This window comes from Podarcis pityusensis, assembly GCF_964106645.2.
Source record: "Podarcis pityusensis genome assembly, chromosome: 8".
Taxonomy (NCBI): domain Eukaryota; kingdom Metazoa; phylum Chordata; class Lepidosauria; order Squamata; family Lacertidae; genus Podarcis; species Podarcis pityusensis.
The window spans coordinates 4,918,008-4,941,391 of record NC_138033.1 but is presented as its reverse complement, the minus strand read 5'-3'; the positions used below and the strand labels follow the sequence as shown (position 1 = coordinate 4,941,391).

The window sequence follows — 23,384 nt, the reverse complement described above, 5'->3', positions numbered from 1 at the left end:
TGCCCCATGATATTCTTGTAAAGAAGCTGGTAAAATGCGGTCTTGACTATGCTACCACTCAGTGGATTTGTAACTGGCTGACTGACCGAACCCAAAGGGTGCTCATCAATGGTTCCTCTTCATCCTGGAGAAGAGTGACTAGTGGGGTGCCACAGGGTTCTGTCTTGGGCCCGGTCTTATTCAACATCTTTATCAACGACTTGGATGATGGACTCAAGGGCATCCTGATCAAATTTGCAGATGACACCAAATTGGGAGGGGTGGCTAACACCCCAGAGGACAGGATCACACTTCAAAACGACCTTGACAGATTAGAGAACTGGGCCAAAACAAACAAGATGAATTTTAACAGGGAGAAATGTAAAGTATTGCACTTGGGCAAAAAAAATGAGAGGCACAAATACAAGATGGGGGACACCTGGCTTGAGAGCAGTACATGTGAAAAGGATCTAGGAGTCTTGGTTGACCACAAACTTGACATGAGCCAACAGTGTGACGCGGCAGCTAAAAAAGCCAATGCAATTCTGGGCTGCATCAATAGGAGTATAGCATCTAGATCAAGGGAAGTAATAGTGCCACTGTATTCTGCTCTGGTCAGACCTCACCTGGAGTACTGTGTCCAGTTCTGGGCACCACAGTTCAAGAAGGACATTGACAAACTGGAACGTGTCCAGAGGAGGGCAACCAAAATGGTCAAAGGCCTGGAAACGATGCCTTATGAGGAACGGCTAAGAGAGCTGGGCATGTTTAGCCTGGAGATGAGGAGGTTAAGGGGTGATATGATAGCCATGTTCAAATATATAAAAGGATGTCACATAGAGGAGGGAGAAAGGTTGTTTTCTGCTGCTCCAGAGAAGCGGACACGGAGCAATGGATCCAAACTACAAGAAAGAAGATTCCACCTAAACATTAGGAAGAACTTCCTGACAGTAAGAGCTGTTCGACAGTGGAATTTGCTGCCAAGGAGTGTGGTGGAGTCTCCTTCTTTGGAGGTCTTTAAGCAGAGGCTTGACAACCATATGTCAGGAGTGCTCTGATGGTGTTTCCTGCTTGGCAGGGGGTTGGACTCGATGGCCCTTGTGGTCTCTTCCAACTCTATGATTCTATGATTCTATGATTCTAAATCTCATTGCTGCTAATATTATGGCTGCCCAGAGTGGCTGGGGAAACCCAGCCAGATGGGAGGGATTTTATTTTTATTATTATTATTGTTGCCTCATGAATGGAACAGGCCTCTCTTCCTGGGAGCAAAGAGCGCATCCTAATGACCCTAGGTCTTGCAGACATCACTGTGGTGTAGTGGTTGGGAGTCCTGGGGTAGGGCCCAGGAGAGACCAGGGTTCAAATCCTGACACTCAGCCATGAAGTTCACTGGGAATGAGCTTGCAGGACAGTAATGATCTCTTGGCTGGACCTACCTCAAAGGGTCATTGTGAAGAATAACATGTAGAGTGTTGAGAAGTCTGCAGACCACCTGGTAGCCTTGGATAAATGCCACCATGGTACAAATAACTAGGAAGAGATGATTCAGCGATGAACCAAATCAGGCTGGTTATCCCACAAAAGTGAAAATCTATTTCATAGTGGAATCAGCACTATGAATGGGCACGGCTGGGATTTTCTGTGTTTCTGCACTTTTAAAATTGATTTCCCAATATCCCCCAAAAAAGCACACACATTTTTAACTGCCCACATTTCTGTGAAGCTGCTTGCTTTAAACCCCCCAGAGCAGTTCATACAAATTAACTGTATGGATCAATTCCAATATCACCAGCTGTTAGCTGGGAAAACATCTGCTGAGATGCAAAAGCGGTTAACCCTTTGGCTGGCTCCTTTCCTGGAACAGGAAGAGGATGCCAAGTGGGTCTTTATTAAAAAGGAGGCAACCGCCCCCCCCCCCGCCCAAGGCAGACTTGCGTGCCCAGCCAAACCAGAGCCCAGCAGCAGCAGCAGCTCCCATCGTAGGGAAATGGAGGTATAAATAATTGAACTTTAGAGGTATTGATTGGTACGAGCCTGCCATTAGCTCCACCAGAAGGCAAGCAAAATGTCCTTTTTCGTTTTGCCGTTCCTGGCTTTATGAAACCCACCTTCCTGTTTTCCTAGGAGGTAGAAAGCGCAAGGACTATCCATCTCTATGCACCCTCTGTTAAAGCTCTGGTTTCCCCAGTAGTGATGTATGGAAGTGAGAGCTGGACCATAAAGAAGGCTGATCGCCAAAGAATGGATGCTTTTGAATTCTGGTGCTGGAGGAGACTCTTGAGAGTCCCATGGACTGCAAGAAGATCAAACCTCTCCATTCTGAAGGAAATCAGCCCTGAGTGCTCACTGGAAGGACAGATCCTGAAGCTGAGGCTCCAAGACTTTGGCCACCTCATGAGAAGAGAAGACTCCCTGGAAAAGACCCTGATTTTGGGAAAGATGGAGGGCACAAGGAGAAGGGGACGACAGAGGACGAGATGGTGGGACAGTGTTCTTGAAGCTACCAGCATGAGTTTGACCAAACTGCGGGAGGCAGTGGAAGACAGAAGTGCCTGGCGTGCTCTGGTCCATGGGGCCACGAAGAGTCGGACACGACTAAACGACTAAACAACAATGCACCCTCTGCGGTCCCAAGATCCAAGGATGGTCGGAGCTGGTCTTGTGTGTGCTTGGATCAGGCCCCCATGGCCCGTTCACCTGGCAGTTAATCCCATGAAAACACAAGGGGTGTGATTCCTGGGTAAAATCTGCACAAGTAGCTCCCTTTGCTCTGCTGTGCAGCTCATCTCACTTCCTTGAGCTGCCTGGAACCACCTGCTCTGCCCTCTGCTGGATTAAGAAAGGGTGTGCAGCCAGAATGGAGAGGCTAGTGATCAATGGGAAATCGGAACATAAGTTGAGCAGGCTGGATCAGGCCCAAGGGGGCCTCCCATTGAGTCCAGGATCCTGTACTCACAGGAGCCAACCAGATGCCCATTATGGGAACCCGGAGTTCTGTAGTTTAACTATGAACTGCATAAAGGACTCCCCTTATATCTTTTAATCTGTTTTTAGTGTGTCTTTCAACATGGGGGAATTCCACTGCATGCTGGGTGAAAGAACCTTCCCAGGGAGGCACCGTATTTTTCGCTCCATAAGACGCACCTAGTTTTTAGAGGAGGAAAACAAGAAAAAAAATATTCTGAACGAAACAGTGGATGTATGATTTTTGTGGCTCATGCTGTGGCCACAGACATGTGATTTGATGGTGAGTTTGGGGTAGCTTAATGCAAAAATCCTGAGAATCCATGGGGATCCATGCTTTGTAACCACATTTTTGCACCATTGCGGCCCCACAAAACAGTGGGTGCGTGATTTTTTTGGTGCAGGCTGTAGCCATGGACATGCTACGTGATCTGATGGTGAATTTAGGGTGACCCAATGCAAAAATCCTGAGGATCCATGGGCTTTTACCTCCCCCCTCCCAGGCAGCCTCCTTTATTGCTAGCATCCCTTATCTCCCTCCCGATCGCTTGCCAATCAGCAGCTTTGTTTCAACACCCCCTTCCCTCTTTCTAAAAAAAAAAAAAAAGCACGATCTGCTTTTCGCCCCTGGGCAATTTGGCTCCAGGGACCACACATTCGCTCCATAAGACGCACAGACATTTCCCCTAACTTTTTAGGAAGGAAAAAGTGCGTCTTATGGAGCAAAAAATATGGTAAATCACATTTCTAACACATTTTAGTCCCAGAAATCAGTTGCCTCTTTTCATCCTCCCTCTTTCTGTTTTCTTTCTCCTTTCTCTCCCCCTTTCTTTTCTCCCTTCCGCGCTGCCCTCTCTCTTAATTATTCCTAACCTTAGTTTTGTTTCTATATACGCCTTTCTCTCATTTCCTTGTGTCTTTCGGATTTGATTATCCTAATATAATTTCCCCACAGATGGGGTCATCAAGTATGTGATCGTTGTCTAATGAGATGTGCTATGTTTCTCCCTATTTGTTTTCAACTTTTCCATTCTTCAGCCACTCCCTCTGCCCTAAAAATTTTTAAAAAATTAAGCAAGGATGAGGAGCTAAGACGTCAGAGCCACAGGACAATATCAAAGCATTTATCTGAGCTTTAAAAAAGATTATATATATAGAGAGAGAGAGAGAGGGAGGAGCTCCTTCTCCAATAAAAACAGATACCAAGCAGTGAAAAGCCTTGCTAAATTTGCAGAAGTGTGACAGGTCATTCTGATGGATCAGATGCTTCTTTCATTTCCCAGACTGGGTGCTGGCTGTTTTGGACACTCTGGGGTGGGGCTGGGAGGCCCTCCCTGCGCAAAAATGCCCCCAAACTGCAACTCGTGGCTTCCCTGTCCGCTTTTGGCCCACAAGGAATGGCCGCTTGCTTTTCTGGTCCTCAGAAACCTCCCCGTTTGGATGGCAGAGAAAACACACGGACACCGTTTTTTCATTTTAAAAAACACCCGGTAGCTGTAATGGGCAGAGACACATACAGACACACACACACTTTGGCCACCCAAGTCAGGCCCGAGACCCAGTTGCTTCTGCCAGATCCCTCTCCCCCCAGATCTCTCGCTGCCTTTCTCTCTTTTACAACACTTAAGCCTTCGTCTAGCTGCCCCAGCTTAAAGTCACACCCAAGTTTATATATTAAAAGCAGAAGGAGGGGAGGGGTCCCTTTCACGGGTGGGACAAGCCCCAGCTCAAGGGCAGTCTAACAGCGCTCATGTCTTCCTGCTCCAAAGGCCACAGATGGAGGAAGCCAGGACTCTCCTGGCTGGAGTTAGGAACCGGAAAGGGACATGGGGAAGGATGGATCTCCTTGGGAGCAGCAGCGAAGCTCTTTTATCATTCCCGGGAGACTGACAGCGCCCAAATCACTTGAGCTTCTTCAAGCCTCTTTGCTTGGCAATGAGAACCGTCGGTTCCTCCAAGGGAGTCGACTGCAGGGAGTGCCAAACCCCGCTGATTTGACCGTACGCTTTTGGGCGGCAGCGGCACCTCAGCTATTGCTGCCCTAGGGACACGGGGCCTGTAGGGGGCAGGAGAGCGGGCAGGAGGCCAAGCGAGGGTGTGGGGCAGAGCCAGCTGGCGCTACCCCTTCCCTTGCTCAGAGGAGGCCGCCAGAGGCGTTGAGGATGGAGATGCCAGGCCAGGCGGCTGTGTTAGAGGGCGGGTCTAATACCGGCCAGCGGCTGGTCCGAAGAAAGACCCCCGCTTGGCCGAGATGCTGCCCCACAGAGGGCCCCTGCCCCACACAAGCTGTCCCGGCAGCAGAATGGTCAGGGCTCTCTCGCGGAGAGTTCCAGCCACTGGCGAGCTGCAGGATCCACTCGCGGAAACAGCGGAGGATCCCCCTAGACCCTGCCAGCCATGGGAGCTGGCCGCTCCCCGGCCAAGTACCGGGCATAGGCCTCTTCAAACATCTCCCGGCAGGGGATGGCGGCCCCAAGTCGTGCGCAGATGAGGAAGGATCCGGCGATCTTGCGGTGCAGCGAGTAGCTCTCCTCCGGAGGGGGACTGAGTCGGTGCTTTAGCATCACTGGAATGAGGTCCTGGATGCAGCGAGTGGTGCGCTGGGTGCCAAAGTCGAAGGGGCCCGGCGTGGAGAAGGCTTCTCCCAGGATCATCACGGCGTCCACGTGGGCGTCCTCAAACACCTGCCGGGAGAAGGAGGGAGGTCAGTCCAAGGGCAGGTGTTTCTGGGACTGGCTGCACAGGCAGGGGCCACAGGGGCTGACAGGCAGGGGAAGAGGGGTTCCTGGGCATGGGCAGACTGCCTTTGCCACTTCCTTCAGCCTTGGTCAGACCCCACCTGTGTCCCAATTCTGGATGCCGCAGTTTTAGAAGGGTGTTGAGAAGCAGGAAGGCGGGCAGAAGAGGGAGACAGAGATGATCGAGGGTCTGGAAACCAACCCTGATGAGGAACGGTTGAAGGAGCTGGGAATGGTTAGCCTGGGAAAGCAGAGACTGAATGCTTTGATAAGTAAGGGGAATGAGATAAAAAAAATGAATCTACTTGCAGGCCACAAGCAGCCTTTCTCAACCTGTGGGTCCCCAGATGTTGTTGAACTACAACTCCCATCACCCCTAGCGAGCAAGGCCAGAGCTCAGGGATGATGGGAGTTGTAGTCCAACAACATCTGGGGACCCACAGCTTGAGAACCACTCAAATAGAGGCACTGGGTTTCACTAGGGGGCGCTGCCCTACCTCGAATCGGCCAGGAAGGAGGGCTTGGCCCCAGGGCTCTCCTGCCTTGCGTTCGAATCCCCTTTTCTGGGTGCAGCACCCTTGCAGGATTCGGCCTGTCCCAGCAGAACAACATGGGGTGGAGCTGGGGGTGGGTGGGTGCTGGAGGAGGCGAAGGGGACGTGCAAGGAAGGGATTGTTCGTCGCTGCCCCCTTCTTTTTTAAACTTCAAAAGTGGGGATGTTTCCATGAAACAGCCTTTCTCAACCTGTGGGTCCCCAGATGTTGTTGAACTACAACTCCCATCACCCCTAGCTAGCAAGGCCAGAGCTCAGGGATGATGGGAGTTGTAGTCCAACAACATCTGGGGACCCACAGGTTGAGAACCGCTGCCATAAAACCTTCAAAGAATCTAAAACAAACAAGCCAGCCCCCCACCCCCAACGAAATCACCCAATGGCAGGAATGGCGGAGCAACTGCCCAGAGGAGGGGGGGCAGAGAATGGCACCCCACTCCGGACAGTATGGGACTCAGACTTTGCAAACCTGGTGCCCTCCTAAGAAGAGCCTGGCTGTGGGATTACAGAAGAAAAGCCTCCTATTCTACCTAAAAGAACCGAAGACTCCAGACAGACTGCCGCTGGATCTGGAGGCTCCATAAGAGTGTGAGAAGAGCCTGCCGGATCAGGCCAAAGGGGGCCCCATCCAGTCCTGCTCCCACAGTGGCCAAGGAGACGATGCCTCTTTGGGGAAACCCACAAGGATAAGGGGGCTCTCCTCTGCTGCGGTTCAGGGCAAATGGTGCCCAGAAGCGTCGCTGCCTCTGACATCCTGGCTAGTAGACGCCAATAGCTCTCTCCTCCTCCGTGAATTTGTGCAAGCCATCCAGATGGGTTGCCTTCACTGCCTCTTGTGGCAGGGAGTTCCACAGTTTATGCGCTTCATGAAGAAAGTCTTTCTTTTATCTGCATTCAGCTTCATTGCAATGACCATGAGTTCTAGAGTTATGAGAGAGAGAGATTGAGAGAGAGAGAGAGAGAGAGAGAGAGAGAGAGAGAGAGATATTTTCCTCTCTTCCCACGATTGTTGTTGTTCAGTCATTTAGTCGTGTCCGCCTCCTCGTGACCCTCTGGACCAGAGCACGCCAGGCACTCCTGTCTTCCACTGCCTCCCGCAGTTTGGTCAAACTCATGCTGGTAGCTTCGAGAACACCGTCCCACCATCTCGTCCTCTGTCGTCCCCTTCTCCTTGTGCCCTCCATCTTTCCCAACATCAGGGTCTTTCCCAGGGTGTCTTCTCTTCTCATGAGGTGGCCAAAGTATTGGAGTCTCAGCTTCAGGATCTGTCCTTCCAGTGAGCACTCAGGGCTGATTTCCTTCAGAATGGATTGGTTTGATCTTCTTGCAGTCCATGGGACTCTCAAGAGTCTCCTCCAGCACCAAAATTCAAAAGCATCCATTCTTCGGCGATCAGCCTTCATTATGGTCCAGCTCTCACTTCCATACATCACATACCATTTTATAATCTCCTCTCTGTAAGCAGCAAGAGCTCTGGTGCTCCTTGAGAATCTTTGCGACTGTTAAACTAGCCTAAGGTGGATAGGCAGGGACAAAGACCATCGCAGCAGATCGGCGGCAGGGTGGGGGGGAGATTTAAACCTCCCCTCCTCTTCCTGCCCCCCCTTCCTGGCTCACAGCCTCTTGAAATCCACCCGCTCTGCCCAACGCCCCTCAATGCCAACCCAAAACGCTGGTTCCTGCTCAACCTGGGGCAGCTGGGGAGATTAATCTCCCGACAGACACACTCACCTTAGTCTCGAACCCCGTCATGAACTTGAGGTCTTTGGACTTCTGCAGCACTTTGGCCCGGTCTCCATCCGCCGCGGCCCTCACCACCTTTGCCGAGAGGAAAGAGAGGGGCTGAGGGGTGGATATTGGGCGGCTCAGCCCTGCTCTAGCCAGCAGCTGACATTATATAGCCACCACTGGAACCCCACTTCCCCAACCCGCTAAATATGCGTGGGGTGTGTGTGCTGCTATTAGGATTATTATTTTATTATTATTTTGTGTATTATGTTAGGAATGAGGTTACAGGGAACCAGGCAGAGGGCCTTCTGGGTAGCCTGCCCTGTGGAACGCCCTCCTGTAAGATGTCAAACAGCTATTTGACTTTTAGAATACATCTGAAGGCAGCACTGTAATAATAATAATAATAATAATAATAATAATATTTATACCCTGCCCATCTGGCTGGGTTTCCCCAGCCACTCTGAGCAGCATATGGCATATATAAAGGTAAAGGTAAAGGTAAAGGTAAAGGTACCCCTGACCATTAGGTCCAGTCGTGACCGACTCTGGAGTTGCGGCGCTCATCTCGCTCTATGGGCCGACGAAGCCGGCATTTGTCCGCCGACAGCTTCCGGGTCATGTGGCCAGCATGACTAAGCCGCTTCTGGTGAACCAGAGCAGCGCACGGAAACGCCGTTTACCTTCCCGCCGGAGCGGTTCCTATTTATCTACTTGCACTTTGACGTGCTTTCGAACTGCTAGGTTGGCAGGAGCAGGGACCGAGCAACGGGAGCTCACCCCGTCGTGGGGATTCGAACCACCGACCTTCTGATTGGCAAGTCCTAGGCTCTGTGGTTTAACCCACAGCGCCACCCGCGTCCCAATGGCATATATAAAACATAGTAAAACATCAACCATTGAAAACTTCCCGATACAGTGGTACCTCGAGTTACATACGCTTCAGGTTACATACGCTTCAGGTTACACACTCCGCTAACCCAGAAATAGTGCTTCAGGTTAAGAACTTTGCTTCAGGATGAGAACAGAAATCGTGCTCCGGTGGAGCGGCGGCAGCGGGAGGCCCCATTAGCTAAAGTGGTGCTTCAGGTTAAGAACAGCTTCAGGTTAAGAACGGACCTCCAGAACGAATTAAGTACTTAACCCGAGGCACCACTGTACAAGGCTGCCTTCAGATGTCTTCTAAAAGTAATATAGTTCTTTATCTCCTTGACATCTGATGTTTTATTGCATTTTTAATATTTTGTTTGGAGCCGCTCAGAGTGGCTGGGGAAACCCAGTCAGATGGATGGCATATAAACAAGAGAATTATTATTATTATTATTATGCTCTGAAGTATGTTGTTATTATTATTAAACGACAGGGATAACACATTACGGAGGTGATGGAAAAGGCCAGGAAGTTTAAATGGACACATGCAGGCAAGAGGCGACTCAGGCTGATGGATTAAGGTAGGGTTAGTATGGAGACCCTGGCCTTTCCAATGGCCGAGTGGACGCCCACCTGTGTGATGCCTGGACCATCTAGAAAGCAGGCATCTATCTTAGGAGGGATGTGAGATGCTGTAAAAGGAGGAGAAAAAGATAACTGGTACTCACCTCAATGTAATTGTCAGTGAACTCTTTGCTGAAGTCTCGGCTGGCCCCAAAGTCCAGCAGGGTCACCTGCGAGGAATGAGGACGAGGGGTTAGACGCGTCTGCAGTCTCTCGCACCTGGTAAATATCTCACCCCCACCCCGGGAATCCGGCCCAAACTCCCACCTTGTGCCTCTCGGCATCGTAGAAAAAATTGGACCAGTTTGGATCCGTCTGCATGAAGCGGAACTCAAAGACCTCTCGGAGGCACAGGCGAAGGATGTGGGAACAGATCTGCGGAGAGAAGGAAGAGAGGGAGCCCCCCTTTATTTTTTAGATACTTTTAGTGGAAGGAAAGGCAAAATTTAAAGGAAGAAAGTAAGAAAAGGTACCAGAAGAAAAGCATTAAGCGGCAGCAGGGCAGACACAGAACACGAATCTTGCGGCTTAATAAATACTTTAAAAATATTACCAATATGTTGAACACACGGTGGACTTTACAAAATCGTTAATCTTAATTCCCTTGCTTTCTTATCATGTGTACACCAGGTGAATGGAGAGATGGCAAGAATAAAATGGAAGAGAATGGGCGAATTGTGTCTTATTTTCATGTAACCTGGAATGGCCATTCGTCCGTTTGCCTCCTCGTTCACAAATGATGTGAAATCAAACCATACTGCAAGAACTCTTCCTCTTTTACTAGATCCTACTAGAGACTGTTTATTATTATTATTTTCTGGCCCGGCTACCTGCCAGACTCTTGAGTGCCACTAGTCCAGAGAATGACTAGCTAAAGCGTTTCCCAGAACCTCGCTAGAGACATTCTCGCTGTGAGAGATGAACTCCTTGTTTTTTTCCCATCTCTTTATTGGCTTCAGAAAATCAATTTCAAAGCGCCAAATACAGAGGAGGCACAACAGTTCGATCGGGGATTTGAGATGTTTCCTTTAATGCCTTGGCCCAGAAATCTGCAGCCTTGAGATCATCCTATTGCTCGGTGCTTGCCATTTGGCAGCATTTATGCATAGCTGTCAACTCACAGATTTGAAAATAAGGGACCAGCAGCCTCGAAAATAAGGGATCAGCAACCAAAATAAGGGATTTTTCGGGCACAGGTATGTTCAACATCTGAGCCCCTCCGAGCCAAAGGCAGAAAGCCCAGCCAGCAGCCAAACGAAGCCTCAAGCGGTGGTTCCCACAGCGCAGCAACCCAGCAAAGGGGATGCAGCAAGGAAAACCACCGTCACCTCTCCGCTGGGAAGCGCTGAGCAAAGGCGAGTCCCCAGGCAACGCGGCTGATTTGATCGGCACAAGGCATGCAAGCTCCACCCCCCAGTCGTTCTTAGACTCCTTATTGGGTGAGCAATACAGTTGGAGCCTCCCTCCTGCCTGGCCGGCAGGGAGGGAGGGAGAGGAGCTGCTTCCTTTGAAACCCGGGAAATTTAAGGGACATCATCAATAAGGGACAGCAGCGGGAAACGGCACTGGGATAAGGGAGTTTCCCGCCAAATAAGGGACAGTTGACAGCTATGCATTTATGTAGCTTTCCCTGGGCAGGCAGGAAAGGGGGCTGCGGCCGCCTGGGGGGGGGCAAATGCTATGAAGATCTCCTATAGAGACGCTCCGTTTTGGGGGGTAACGCCATCCACAGAAACCTCTCCTTCTCCACCCAAGCTTTCTCTGTAAAGAGAGCCCTGCATTCCTGGCCCCCGCCTCACCTCGTTCCGCAGCTCCTGGCTGAGATCCTGGCAGCGGTCCAGCGGGACGCCCCCCGCCAGCTCCATCGACAGGACCCTGTGGGTGGACAGCTCCTCTACCACCTTGGGCACCTCAAAGAACGGGTCTCCTTCCAGGAGGCGCCTGGGGGAAGAGATGATTCACCAAGTGGGAGGGCCGCAAGACACCAAGCCCCCCCCCCCAAAAAAGGGTGGTTGGTCCTGAGGCTACAGGGGTCCTCCAGCCAGGTCCCAAAAGGCATCTCCCTTTGGAGGAGGTATTACTGGGTTATTACTTTTATTTTTATTTTATATACTGTGATGTTTCTACGTGAACTGCCCTGAGACCTCCGGGTATAGGGTGGTACATAAATTACCGTATTTTTTGCTCTATAAGACTCACTTTTTCCCTCCTAAAAAGTAAGGAGAAATGTGTGTGCGTCTTATGTAGCGAATGCAGGCTGCACAGCTATCCCAGAACCCAGAACAGCAAGAGGGATCGCTGCGCAGCGCTCCCTCTCACTGTTCTGGCATCTGAGATTCAGAATATTTTTTTTCTTGTTTTCCTCCTCCAAAAACTAGGTGGTCTGGTGCGTCTTATAGAGCGAAAAATACGGTAAATAAATAGTAATAGTGGGCTCTGCCCCAGCTCCCGCCCACTCCTGTGGCTCAGTGTGGCACAGCGCCCGCTATGGAGACAGAAGTCCCTGGGTTCAGTCCCTGGCAAGAACTCTTGAAACCAGGTCGTGCTGTTGCTGCCAGCCAGGGTTGACTCTCAGGGCAAGGCAGCTCCCCACTTTCCCGAGTCAATTCCAAGAGCTGGCAGCCTTGAGCAGGACCGCCCGGGGAAGCCGTGCTGGCATTTCCTTGTTAGGGGAAGGGTTTGCAGCGAAGGGTCTTGAAAGGCTGGGTAATCTCCCAGGAGGAGCAAGGCCAGGCCAGGGGTTTGCTCTCAGCTACCTGAACTTCCTACAAATACCTAAATACAGATGGTCATTTACCCTCGCCAGATTCAACGTGCTGCCATCTGCCTTACTGCAGGGCAGATTCGAGGGTAAACCATACGCGGAACGTGTCTGCCCCTGTGGCTTGATGGAGGTAGAAACTGTCTCTCATGCCATTTCTACGGGAATATACGCTCGGTATTTATTACCCCTGCTATGCAAAAATCTCCAAATGAATCCGAACTTCAATGTCTAAAATCCCTTGTAGAGGACAAGGATCCTGAGATCACGTTAAGGGTAGCCAAATTCTGTGCGACTGCCGTAAAACGTAGGGAACAAGCTGTGCTATCATAATGATTAAAGCCTTAAATGATAATTTTAGGTTACATGTTAGTGACTAAGTTTTAATTTATATATATATATATATTTAACTGTTGCTACATCTGTATTGTCCCTGTTATACCTAATTGCAAATTCAAATGTATCCCTATCGTGTTTTATGACTTCCTTGATATTGTATGTGGGCTGGAACTGCTCTGTGGCCGAAATAATGAATTCATTTGTACCTGAACTTCCGGGCGCACTGAGCCTCCCGCTGGTAGTCGCATTCCCACTCCAGCTCCTTCTGAAGCACCTGCAGGGTGTTGTCAGCAAAGAGGCCTGCAAGGAAGCAGAGACAGGCAGAGGCTGCTCACCCATGAGAGCACAAAACTGGGGAACTCCCTGGTGCAGGAGGGAAAGACCTGCCATCCACCTGGACGGCTCTCAAGGAGGACTGGACAGATTCAGGGAGGAGGAGAGAGCTCTGGTGCTCAGGTCCTGCTTGCAGGTTGCTACCTGGTAGGCCATGGGTAGGCAAACTAAGGCCCGGGGCCCGGATCTGGTCCAATCGCCTTCTCAATCCGGCCCGCGGACGGTCTGAGAATCAGTGTGTTCTTACATGAGTAGAATGTGTCCTTTTATTTAAAATGCATCTCTGGGTTATTTGTGGGGCATAGGAATTCGTTCATTCCCCCCCCCCAAAAAAAATACAGTCCGCCCCCCCCCCAAGGTCTGAGGGACAGTGGACCCAGCCCCCTGCTGAAAAAGTTTGCTGACCCCTGTGGTAGGCCCTTGTGAGAAGATGGACTAGATGTGAAAATGTACAGAATGGAATGGCATACAAAAGGTGAACAGGTAAAATCTGTAATGATACACTGGGCAAGGGGTCAGAGGCATAACATTCAGATTGCGGATTGGGAAAGGTTATGGAAAACAGATTTGAAATTCACAGCATGTCCTACGCTGAAAGAAAATTATATGAAAATGATGTGTTGGTGGTATTTGACTCCTAGTAAGCTAGCAAAAATGTATAAAACAAGTACAAATACCTGCTGGAAATGTAAAGAAAAAGAAGGTAACTTTTATCATATGTGGTGGTGGTATAAGGCAAGAAAGGCTTTCTGGGAAATGATATACAATGAACTGAAAAACATGTTTTAAATAAAGTTTAGGAGGGTGGAATCCAGAAGCCTTCTTATTAGGAATTGTAGGTACCGACATCCCAAAGGAACTCTTCATGTACACAACAACAGCAGCACGGATGCTACTAGCCCAGAGATGGAAAGAAGAAATTGAGTCCCTAGCAGAGAGGAATAGCAAACCAAGCTATTAGACTACGCTGAAATTGCAAAACTGACCGGAAAGCTCAGGGACCAAGAAGACAAAAACTTCCAAGAAATAATGGGGGGGGGGAATTATAATTTATTTAGGTGTCCATCGGAAGCAGATGAAAACAGGATTTTAATCTCACTTGTAATGTAACAAATACTATGGACAATATGGACAGATGTAAAATATAGATTATGAAATAATATGCTGTTGAAAATGTTGACAATAAGACCCATGGAAGGGATTGGGCGGGAAGTCTCGATTCAGATAAATCTCTCTATATGGATATGTATTTGGTTTTGTTATAAATTTATACCTGTAAAATCAAATAAAAACTTTTTTTTCAAAAAATCTGATTTCTTTCCACAGAGCCTGTAAGACAGAGTTGTTCTGCCTGGCCTTTGGTTCGGAATCAACTTGATTCCCTCCCCCTCTTTCCTTTCTCCTCCTGTGTTGGAACTCCTATTTGGGGACTTCCCTGGCTTTTTTCTGGCCCACGTGGGACCAGTCTGGATAGTTAGCCTTGGTGAAGACTTGACATTTTCATCCCCCCAAAACTGAGTTTCCACTGAAATGAGGCTGCATTTTAATGTTGTATTTTAATCTTGTTTTTAAGCTGTATTTCAATCAATTGTTTTATATTTGGTGTTAGCAAGCCCTGAGCCCGGTCTTGGCTGGGGAGGGCAAGGTATAAATAAAATTTATGATGATGATGATGTCTGTTTAGTTAAAGCCATGGTTTTCCCAGTAGTGATGTATGGAAGTGAGAGCTGGACCATAAAGAAGGCTGATCGCCGAAGAATGGATGCTTTTGAATTCTGGTGCTGGAGGAGACTCTTGAGAGTCCCATGGACTGCAAGAAGATCCAACCGCTCCATTCTGAAGGAAACCAGCCCTGAGTGCTCACTGGAAGGACAGATCCTGAAGCTGAGACTCCAATACTTTGGCCACCTCATGAGAAGAGAAGACTCCTTGGAAAAGACCCTGATGTTAGGAAAGATTGAGGGCACAAGAAGAAGGGGATGACAGAGGACGAGATGGTGGGACAGTGTTCTCGAAGCTACCAGCATGAGTTTGACCAAACTGCAGGAGGCAGTGGAAGACAGGAGTGCCTGGCGTGCTCTGGTCTATGGGGTCACGAAGAGTCGGACACGACTAAACGACAACAACAACATGATGATGATGATGATGATGAAGAGGAAGAGAGAAGATGGGACTAGATGGGCCCTCTTTGGCTCACCTTGCGTTCTCCTTACCTTCTGGGAGCATCATGCTCATCTTGAGCACCACCAACAGGTTATCCACATCACTTCGGATGCTCTGAGCAATGCCTGGATACTGCAGGAGGAGAGGAGGGAGACGGAACGTCAAGACCGGCTGCGCTGCCAAGGGCTTCCTACCCCAGCAGACCAGAGACTTGCCTCGCAGTCAAAGTCTCTCCCTACAGGCGCTGCCCTCGCCCCGTGGCCAGAGCATCTTCCTTGCACAGTCCTGGGTTCAAATCCCGGCAACTTCTCCACGTTTGGGTCAACATTTACCTGGATCTTCATGGCCACTTCAGTCCCGTCCTTCAGCACCCCAAGGTGGACTTGGCCGATGGAGGCGGCCGCAAAGGGCGTTTCCTCAAAGGAGGCGACTCTGTCCCGCCAGTCAGTGCCCAGTTCTTCCACTAAAACGCCCTGGAAGGGGAAGAGCAGAGTCTCCCTGGAGCAACATGCTGGAGAGCTGCCTCACACCATCAGCGGCTGCCACCTGGACTGAGGCAAACCCCGCGGGCATCTCCCTGCGCTGGCAGCGTCTCAGTGTGGCAGCTGAGCCGGACTTCCCTGCTCAGAGCATCCATGCCAACCCTCCCACCCAACCACAGGCGGAGGGCAAAGGCGGCTTCCCTCCCAGCCCCCTGCCCCACCCCACGGCAACGCACCATCATCTGAGAGGGCGGCATGAAGTCGGCGCTTTGTCGGACGCGCTGGAAGATCTGCTGCAGCTGGGGGCTGATGAAGCTGTTGTCTGTGGGGAGAAGCGGGCGTCCCAAAGAAACTGTTTTTTAAATATCATTTGCAGTGCTGCAACCCACCCTGCTGGCCTGGAGAGGCTCTTTGGTTTTGGCTCGGGAGGGCAGTCCTTTGATGGGTGTGGAGGACTCCCTGTTCCTGAATGGGGCAACTGTGCCCCTGAAGGACCAGGTGCGAAGCCTGGGAGTCATTTTGGACTCACAGCTGTCCATGGAGGCGCAGGTCAATTCTGTGTCCAGGGCAGCTGTCTATCAGCTTCATCTCATCTGGTACGCAGGATGAGACCCTCCCTGCCTGCAGACTGTCTTGCCAGGGTGGTGCATGCTCTGGTTATCTCCCGCTTGGACTACTGCAATGCGCTCTACATGGGACTACCTTTGAAGGTGACCCGGAAACTGCAACTAATCCAGAATGCAGCAGCTAGACTGGTGACTGGGGGCGGCCGCCAAGACCACATAACACTGGTCTTGAAAGACCTACACTGGCTCCCAGTATGTTTCCAAGCACAATTCATAGTGTTGGTGCTGACCTTGAAAGCCCTAAATGGCCTCGGTCCAGTATACCTGAAGGAGCATCTCCACCTCCATCGTTCTGCCCAGACACTGAGGTCCAGCTCCGAGGGCCTTCTGGTGGCTCCCTCACTGTGAGAAGTGAGGTTACAGGGAACCAAGCAGAGGGCCTTCTCGGTAGTGGCACCCACCCTGTGGAACGCCTTCCCACCAGATGTCAGGGAAATAAACAACTATCTGACTTTTAGAAGACATCAGAAGGCAGCCCTGTTTAGGGAAGTTTTATTCTGTTTTTAGTATTCTGCTGGGAGCAGCCCAGAGTGGCTGGGGAAACCCACCCAGATGAGGTATAAATAATAAACTATTACAGTGGTACCTCGGGCTAAGTACTTAATTCGTTCTGGAGGTCCTTTCTTAACCTGAAACTGTTCTTAACCTGAAGCACCACTTGAGCTAATGGGGCCTCCTGCTGCTGCTGTGCCGCCGGAGCACGATTTCTGTTCTCATCTTGAAGCAAAGTTCTTAACCTGAAGCACTATTTCTGGGTTAGCGGAGTCTGTAACCTGAAGCATATGTAACCTGAAGCGTCTGTAACCCAAGGTACCACTGTATTATTATTTTATAACGTTCCAGGCTTGCGGGGGCGGACCTCTTTGCCAACCAGCCAGCAGTCCCACCAACCCTCCCATCGATTCTGAGCATCCCCCCCACGGGAAGATGCAGGAAGGAAATGGGAACACCCCATTCTCCCCCCGATACCTTGAATGCTCAACATCTGGCCAATCTTGAGGGCAGCCCCACGCATCTTGCAGAGGGTATCCACTATCCGCTCAGCGTTTGCTTCCGACAGGAAGGGGTTGGAGTCCAGCAGGAAGCTTGCGTCTGCAGAGGGGGAGGGAAGAAAGATTCGCTTGTGCCTGGGGTAGCAGGTCTCTCATGGGAGCAGAATATGAGTGTCTCCACCCCCATCGTTCAGCCCAGACAGAGGTCCAGCTCCGAGAGCCTTCTGGCGGTTCCCTCATTGCAATAAGTGAGGAACCAGGCAGAGGGCCTTCTTGGTGGTGGCGCCCGCCCTGTGGAACGCCCTCCCTTCAGATGTGAAGGAAATAAGCAGCTATCTTCTCTTTAAAAGACACCTGAAGGCAGCCCTGTTGAGGGAAGTTTTTAATATTTAATGCTGTATTGTTTTTAACACTCGATTGGGAGCAACCCAGAGTGGCTGGGGAAACTCAGCCCTGAAGCGTATGTATCCTGAAGCGTATGTAACCCGAGGTACGAATGCTTTATCATTATTATTATTATTATTATTATTATCCTGCTAGGTCAGGCCAAAGGGGGCCCAGCTGGTCTCACATCCTCTTCTCTTGAGAGCAGAAGAGTCCAGCCACTTTTTGAGGCAAGGCCAGCCCCAGCCACGCACACCGGCCCTCCAATTCCTTAAAAGCAGCCCCTTGTGGCCTCGCACACACATGTGCAAGAGATCATGAATGCACAGGGCAGGCCCTTCTCTTGCACCTTCCTTACCCTTGATTTTTTGCTCCCCGTTAAGGGAGTTCCTCGCCACTTCCACCAAGGCTCCGAAGCCCAGGCCCACAGCCAGACCTGGAAGGGAGAAAGGATTGTATGAATGGCAGATGGGGGGGGCGGGGAATAAAATGAGTCCAGTCTCCCCCCTCAGCCCAGTCTCTCCCACCACCAGCTCCAGATGCCCCTCCCCACCAATGTGGTACCCATAGGAAGGTCTAATCTGCAAACATAAATTACATTAGGATCGTTCTCATGAAATGCTTAGGATTGTAATTTTGTGAGTGGAATATTCATTTCAAGCCATTCATTCTCAGCCCTCTCCAATTCCCAAATGACAAGATTTATTGTGATAGTTTAATACTTCTTTTTCAGGGGGGAACTTGCTACAATTCAAGGACCTGTCCAAGTTAGTTTTTGTAGATGTGCATTCAACGTCCATGCTCCTGCAGCCGTTTACAACGTTCCACGACTGGCCCTTTCCTCTGAGCAACTGGCGTCTGTCTAAACATTCCGTGACATCACAGCAGCCAAACCAATGGCAGCAAAGCATGCAAACGAATGGCAAAATCCAGTTGCATCACCCTGGCATTCTCTGTGATGCAACAAATCCTCAACTGCGAATGCTGCCACCTGAAGGATCTCACCTCCAAAATTCGCAAGGCGTCCAACGCGGGTCACTGGTACTTTCCGCTCGCGGGCTCTCTCGCTGAGCTGAGGAACAAAGCAGACAGCAGAAAAGTTAAGCCAGCCAGATGTTGGGGGACAAGGAAGGCTCACCCCCTCTTGTGAGCGCTCCAGAAACATCTGGGAACAGAACGTTAAGGCAAGATGGGTCCACCTTGGCGCGTCCAACCAGCTTATTTTTATGCTCTTAAGCATAAAGTTTCTAGAGTTGCGATCTGAACCAACAGCAGCAATTAGCAGCATTACCTGTGCATACACCTTAACCCAGAGCTTTCCAAACTGTGTGCCGCAGCATGTGGGTGTGTTGCGAAACGAAAAAGTGTGTCACAAACAGGGAACGTTTGGAAACTTCTGCCTTAAGCGTTGTGCCAAACATTGCATCCCTGCTGGATTCTGGCGGGCTCAGGGTTCAAGCCACCCACTCCCCCCTCCCCACGAGACCCAGGCCTTACCTTCTGCCTCATTTTGCCCAGACTCTCCTGGTCTTTCCTCGGACGAGACTCCCTCGCCTTCTGGATGTCCTCCACCGTGAGACCTCGAAGCGGCGCACTCTGATGAATCAGACGGGGGCAACCAGAGCTGGAGACTCCCCAAAGCCCGGGTGCCCCTGTGGGCATGGGAAGCGGCTGGTCACCGGAACGATCGGCAGCCCATCCTGTGGCGCTTGCGGTGTGACAAGAGTTTGCCCCCTGCAGGAACCACCTTCCCGGGCAAGGCAGGTTTTCCTGCTCTTCCCAAGGAGATGCTGGGAGCACCACGGTTTCCTGCTAAAAGCAGAAAGCAGATTGCAGTTTCCTGCCGGGTCCAGGACACAGAACTCTCAGCCGCCAAAACCCAATTTCTTCTAAAGCGCTGGGATCAGGTGCGCCAACTCTCAGGGACAGAGGTTTCATTAGCCCCCTCAATATTCCTTAGCAGGGCGCTTAGCGCCAGCCCCCCAATATTGAGGGGGCAGAGGAGGGCAAAGCACAGGTCAATTCTGTGTCCAGGGCAGCTGTCCCTCCCTGCCCGCAGACTGTCTCGCCAGAGTGGTGCATGCTCTGGTTATCTCTCGCTTGGACTACTGCAATGCGCTCTACGTGGGGCTACCTTTGAAGGTGACCCGGAAACTGCAACTAATCCAGAATGCGGCAGCTAGGCTGGGGACTGGGAGCGGCCGCCGAGACCACATAACACAGGTCTTGAAAGACCTACATTGGCTCCCAGCACATTTCCAAGCACAATTCAAAGTGTTGGTGTTGACCTTTAAAGCCCTAAACGGCCTCAGCCCAGTATACCTGAAGGAGCATCTCCACCCCCATCGTCCAGCCCGGACACTGAGGTCCAGTGCCAAGGGCCTTCTGGCGGTTCCCTCCCTGAGAGAAGCAAAGCTACAGGGAACCAGGCAGAGAGCCTTCTCGGTAGTGGCACCTGCCCTGTGGAATGCCCTCCCACCAGATGTCAAAGAGAACAACAACTACGAGACTTTTAAAAGACATCTGAAGGCAGGCAGCCCTGTTCAGGGAAGTTTTTAATGTGTGACATTTTTATGTATTTTTAATCTTTGTTGGAAGCCACCCAGAGTGGCTGGGGAAATCCAGCCAGATGGGCGGGGTACAAATAATAAATTATTATTATTATTATTATTATTATTATTATTATTATTATTATCAATGGAAGGCTAAACCAGCCTGCATGGGGCAGGGAGTCACACATGTGCCACATCCCCCCCCCCCCCGAATGGAAATTGCAGACGTCAAGTAATGGAGCAGTTGAACATCCAGGGAAAAGGTGACCTCGTTTTCTGCTTTTTGAGCTTTCAAGGCCATTACCCAGCAGGGAAAACTGAGCCTGCCTGTGTGCTAGACATGCATCTATCTATCTATAAAAATATATAATATTGGGACAGCAGTTCCCAGTGGAGGTGGACATCCTGGGCTCCACAAGGCAGAGTGGCTTTTGTGTGTTCACCAGGAGGCGGATTGGGATGCAGGTGGCGCCATGGGTTAAACCACAGAGCCTAGGACTTGCCGATCAGAAGGTCGGCGGTTCGAATCCCCACAATGGGTTGAGCTCCTGTTGCTCGGTCCCTGCTCCTGCCAACCTAGCAGTTCAAAAGCACGTCCAAGTGCAAGTAGATAAACAGGTACTGCTCCAGCGGGAAGGTAAACTGCGTTTCCGTGCGCTGCTCTGGTTCACCAGAAGCGGCTTAGTCATGCTGGCCACATGACCCGGACGCTGTATGCCGGCTCCCTCAGCCAGTAAAGCGAGATGAGCGCGGCAACCCCAGAGTCGGCCATGACTGGACCTAATGGTCAGGGGTCCCTTTACCTTTACAGGAAGCGGATTGGACTTGTGCCATGTGGACACATCTATGGATGAAGGACAGTATACAAATTAAATACACAATAATAAGAGCATCCTCCTCCAAACCCCTCACTTCCCCATAGTAGTGACCTCCCTAGGTTGTGTAGAGAAGAGCACACAACACATTGCCTGCTATTTAAGTGGCAAGCGATTTCTATTTTGGCTGCAGGCGTCAACATGCTTAACCGGTTGGGTCCGTCTCTTGGAGCTGATTTTCATCCCTGAAGCCAGGAGTTAAGGGCAGGTGTTTCAAAGGCCATTTCAGCCCTGCTCTCCAGCCACCTTTGGTCAGAGTCAGCATCCATGACCCTCTTCCAGCAGGGAGGCAGTAATGGCATAGTGGTTAAAGTGTCAGACTGGGAGAGGCTGGGGTTCGAATTCCCACTTTGGATCTTGGGGGACAGCCGCTGCCTTTTCTGAGCCTAACTCACCTCGCAGGGTTGTGGTTGTCGTGGGGATTAAATAAAGGGGTAGGGAGAAGGACCACTGGAGGAACAAAGGAGGGCTGCAGATGCAACATATTAAATAAAAGCAGCCGCACAGAGGCCTCTGCCCTGCGGGGATCAGCGCAATCATAGAGGCCGGTGTGCAGTTTCACGCTCACAAGGGCATTGCACACTTGCGAGACTTGTTGCACACTTATGAATGAGCACTGGGTGCTGGACCCTTGACCCTGACCCAGCAGGGTCCTTCTGACGTGTGGGTTGGTGCCCAGAGCCCCAGCCCAAGACTCTCCACACACACACACCACTTCCACACCCCCCCACTGACTCACCCTCCTCTTCCTGCAGCTGTCAGGTCTCCCCTCGGAGCTGTGGGTCCCGGAGGGGGGTCGTGCCAGCCTGGCCCCCTCAGGGGCGACCCTCCCCGCAGAGCAGCTCCCCAGGAACCGGAGCCCCCGCTTCCAAGGCATCTCGGCCGGGGGGGGGAGAGAGGAGGGGCCCCAAGTCCAAGGGCCCGGAGGGGGGTCAAAGGTCAAAGGGCGCCAAGAGAGAGGGGTTCGGGTGAATGAGAAAGACCCCCCCAAAAAAAGAGCGGGGTCAAAGGTCACCAGGTCCGGGTATGGGGAGGAGGCTGTTCCCACCGCGGTCCGACCCTCGCCGCTCGCTTCTCCCCTCCTCTGGCCACCGGCATCTGCTTCCGGATCCGGCTAGTCCCGCCTCCCTTCCGGACGGGCGCGGCGGGCGTCCAATCAGCGGCCCCGCGTGCTTTCCCGGGCGCTGGAAGGCGTCGGCCAATCAGGGTTCGAGGATCCGCCCCCGCCCGCTTTGATTCATTCATTTCTCTCCCGCTCGCCCCGCCCCCGTTCCCGCGCCCATTCAGGAGGAATCCGTGGCCGGTGGAACTCGCTGCCACGGGACGGGAGGAGGGAGGCCGCGCTGCTATTCTTAGGTTACGTTTTTAACTTATCGCCCGCCCGAAGATCCCCGGGCGGGTTGGCAATATTAGAAAGAGATGCAGCCTGTCGGGTGAAGCCTCCTGATCTCCCGGTGGCCTTGCAAAACAGCTCTCGGGGGAAACCCGTGATCAGGATCCGGGCACAGGGGCAACTATCTCCCTAGCCCTCTCCTCCTCCGTGAATCTTTGGAATCCGCTCTTAAAGCCACCCAGGCTGGCTCATGGGGCAGGGAGTTCCACCGTTTAACTAGGCGCCGTGGGAAGAAGGACTTTGTATTGCTGTTAGCATCCGTCGGTCTCAAGAGACAATGGCGAGCGGAGGGGGGGGGTTGAAGTCAAACCGGGTCCCCAGATGTTGTTGAACTACAACTCCCATCACCCCTAGCTAGCAAGGCCAGAGCTCAGGGATGATGGGAGTTGTAGTCCAACAACATCTGGGGACCCACAGCTTGAGAACCACTCAAATAGAGGCACTGGGTTTCACTAGGGGGCGCTGCCCTACCTCGAATCGGCCAGGAAGGAGGGCTTGGCCCCAGGGATCTCCTGCCTTGCGTTCGAATCCCCTTTTCTGGGTGCAGCACCCTTGCAGGATTCGGCCTGTCCCAGCAGCACAACATGGGGTGGAGCTGGGGGTGGGTGGGTGCTGGAGGAGGCGAAGGGGACGTGCAAGGAAGGAATTGTTCGTCGCTGCCCCCTTCTCTTCCTTTTTAAACTTCAAAAGTGAGGATGTGTCCATGAAATAGCTTTCTCAACCTGTGGGTCTCCAGATGTTGTTGAACTACAACTCCCCTCACCCCTAGCTAGCAAGGCCAGAACTCAGGGATGATGGGAGTTGTAGTCCAACATCTGGGGATCCACAGGTTGAGAACCGCTCCCTGGAGAACAACAGCGCCCCCCTGTGGCTGCAGAGGCTGGACTCTTGCAACTACTGCCTCCTTTGTGGTTTTAGCAGCACCAAATTGACATCCCTGGGTGCAAGCCTGTGCCGTGTTGTAAACAAAAATTGCCCCTTTCCCTTATGGGGTATCCAAGAGCCCATATAGAGTCCTTACATAG

General features: G+C 51.4%; 1 protein-coding gene across 2 annotated transcripts; it reads right to left on the bottom strand.

The window, feature by feature from the left end:
* Positions 1–4,056: 4,056 nt before the first annotated feature.
* COQ8B (coenzyme Q8B) lies at positions 4,057–22,083 on the bottom strand. 2 transcript variants are annotated; one of them, XM_081018881.1, is made up of 14 exons: positions 21,706–22,083; positions 19,037–19,351; positions 18,545–18,611; positions 17,898–17,975; positions 17,133–17,255; positions 15,774–15,859; positions 15,388–15,528; positions 15,106–15,187; positions 12,766–12,859; positions 11,259–11,400; positions 9,727–9,834; positions 9,564–9,629; positions 7,969–8,055; positions 4,057–5,630 (listed from the first exon to the last, which is right to left on the bottom strand). In XM_081018881.1, exons 1-14 carry the CDS (start codon positions 21,841–21,843, stop codon positions 5,328–5,330), a joined length of 1,830 nt encoding a protein of 609 aa, XP_080875007.1. In that variant the 5' UTR covers positions 21,844–22,083; the 3' UTR covers positions 4,057–5,327. The 2 variants fall into 2 exon arrangements, with proteins under 2 accessions (XP_080875007.1, XP_080875008.1); XM_081018882.1 differs by having other exon boundaries at positions 19,037–19,348.
* Positions 22,084–23,384: the final 1,301 nt, after the last annotated feature.

Coding starts and splice junctions, on each gene's coding strand:
- COQ8B (XM_081018881.1), bottom strand. CDS start 21,843: ATGCCTTGGAAGCGGGGGCTCCGGTTCCTGGGGAGCTGCTCTGCGGGG. Junction 18,612..19,036: donor TGGGCAAAATGAGGCAGAAG/GTAAGGCCTGGG, acceptor TTTGTTCCTCAG/CTCAGCGAGAGAGCCCGCGA. Junction 5,631..7,968: donor TGACGGGGTTCGAGACTAAG/GTGAGTGTGTCT, acceptor TTCTCCCGGCAG/GTGTTTGAGGACGCCCACGT.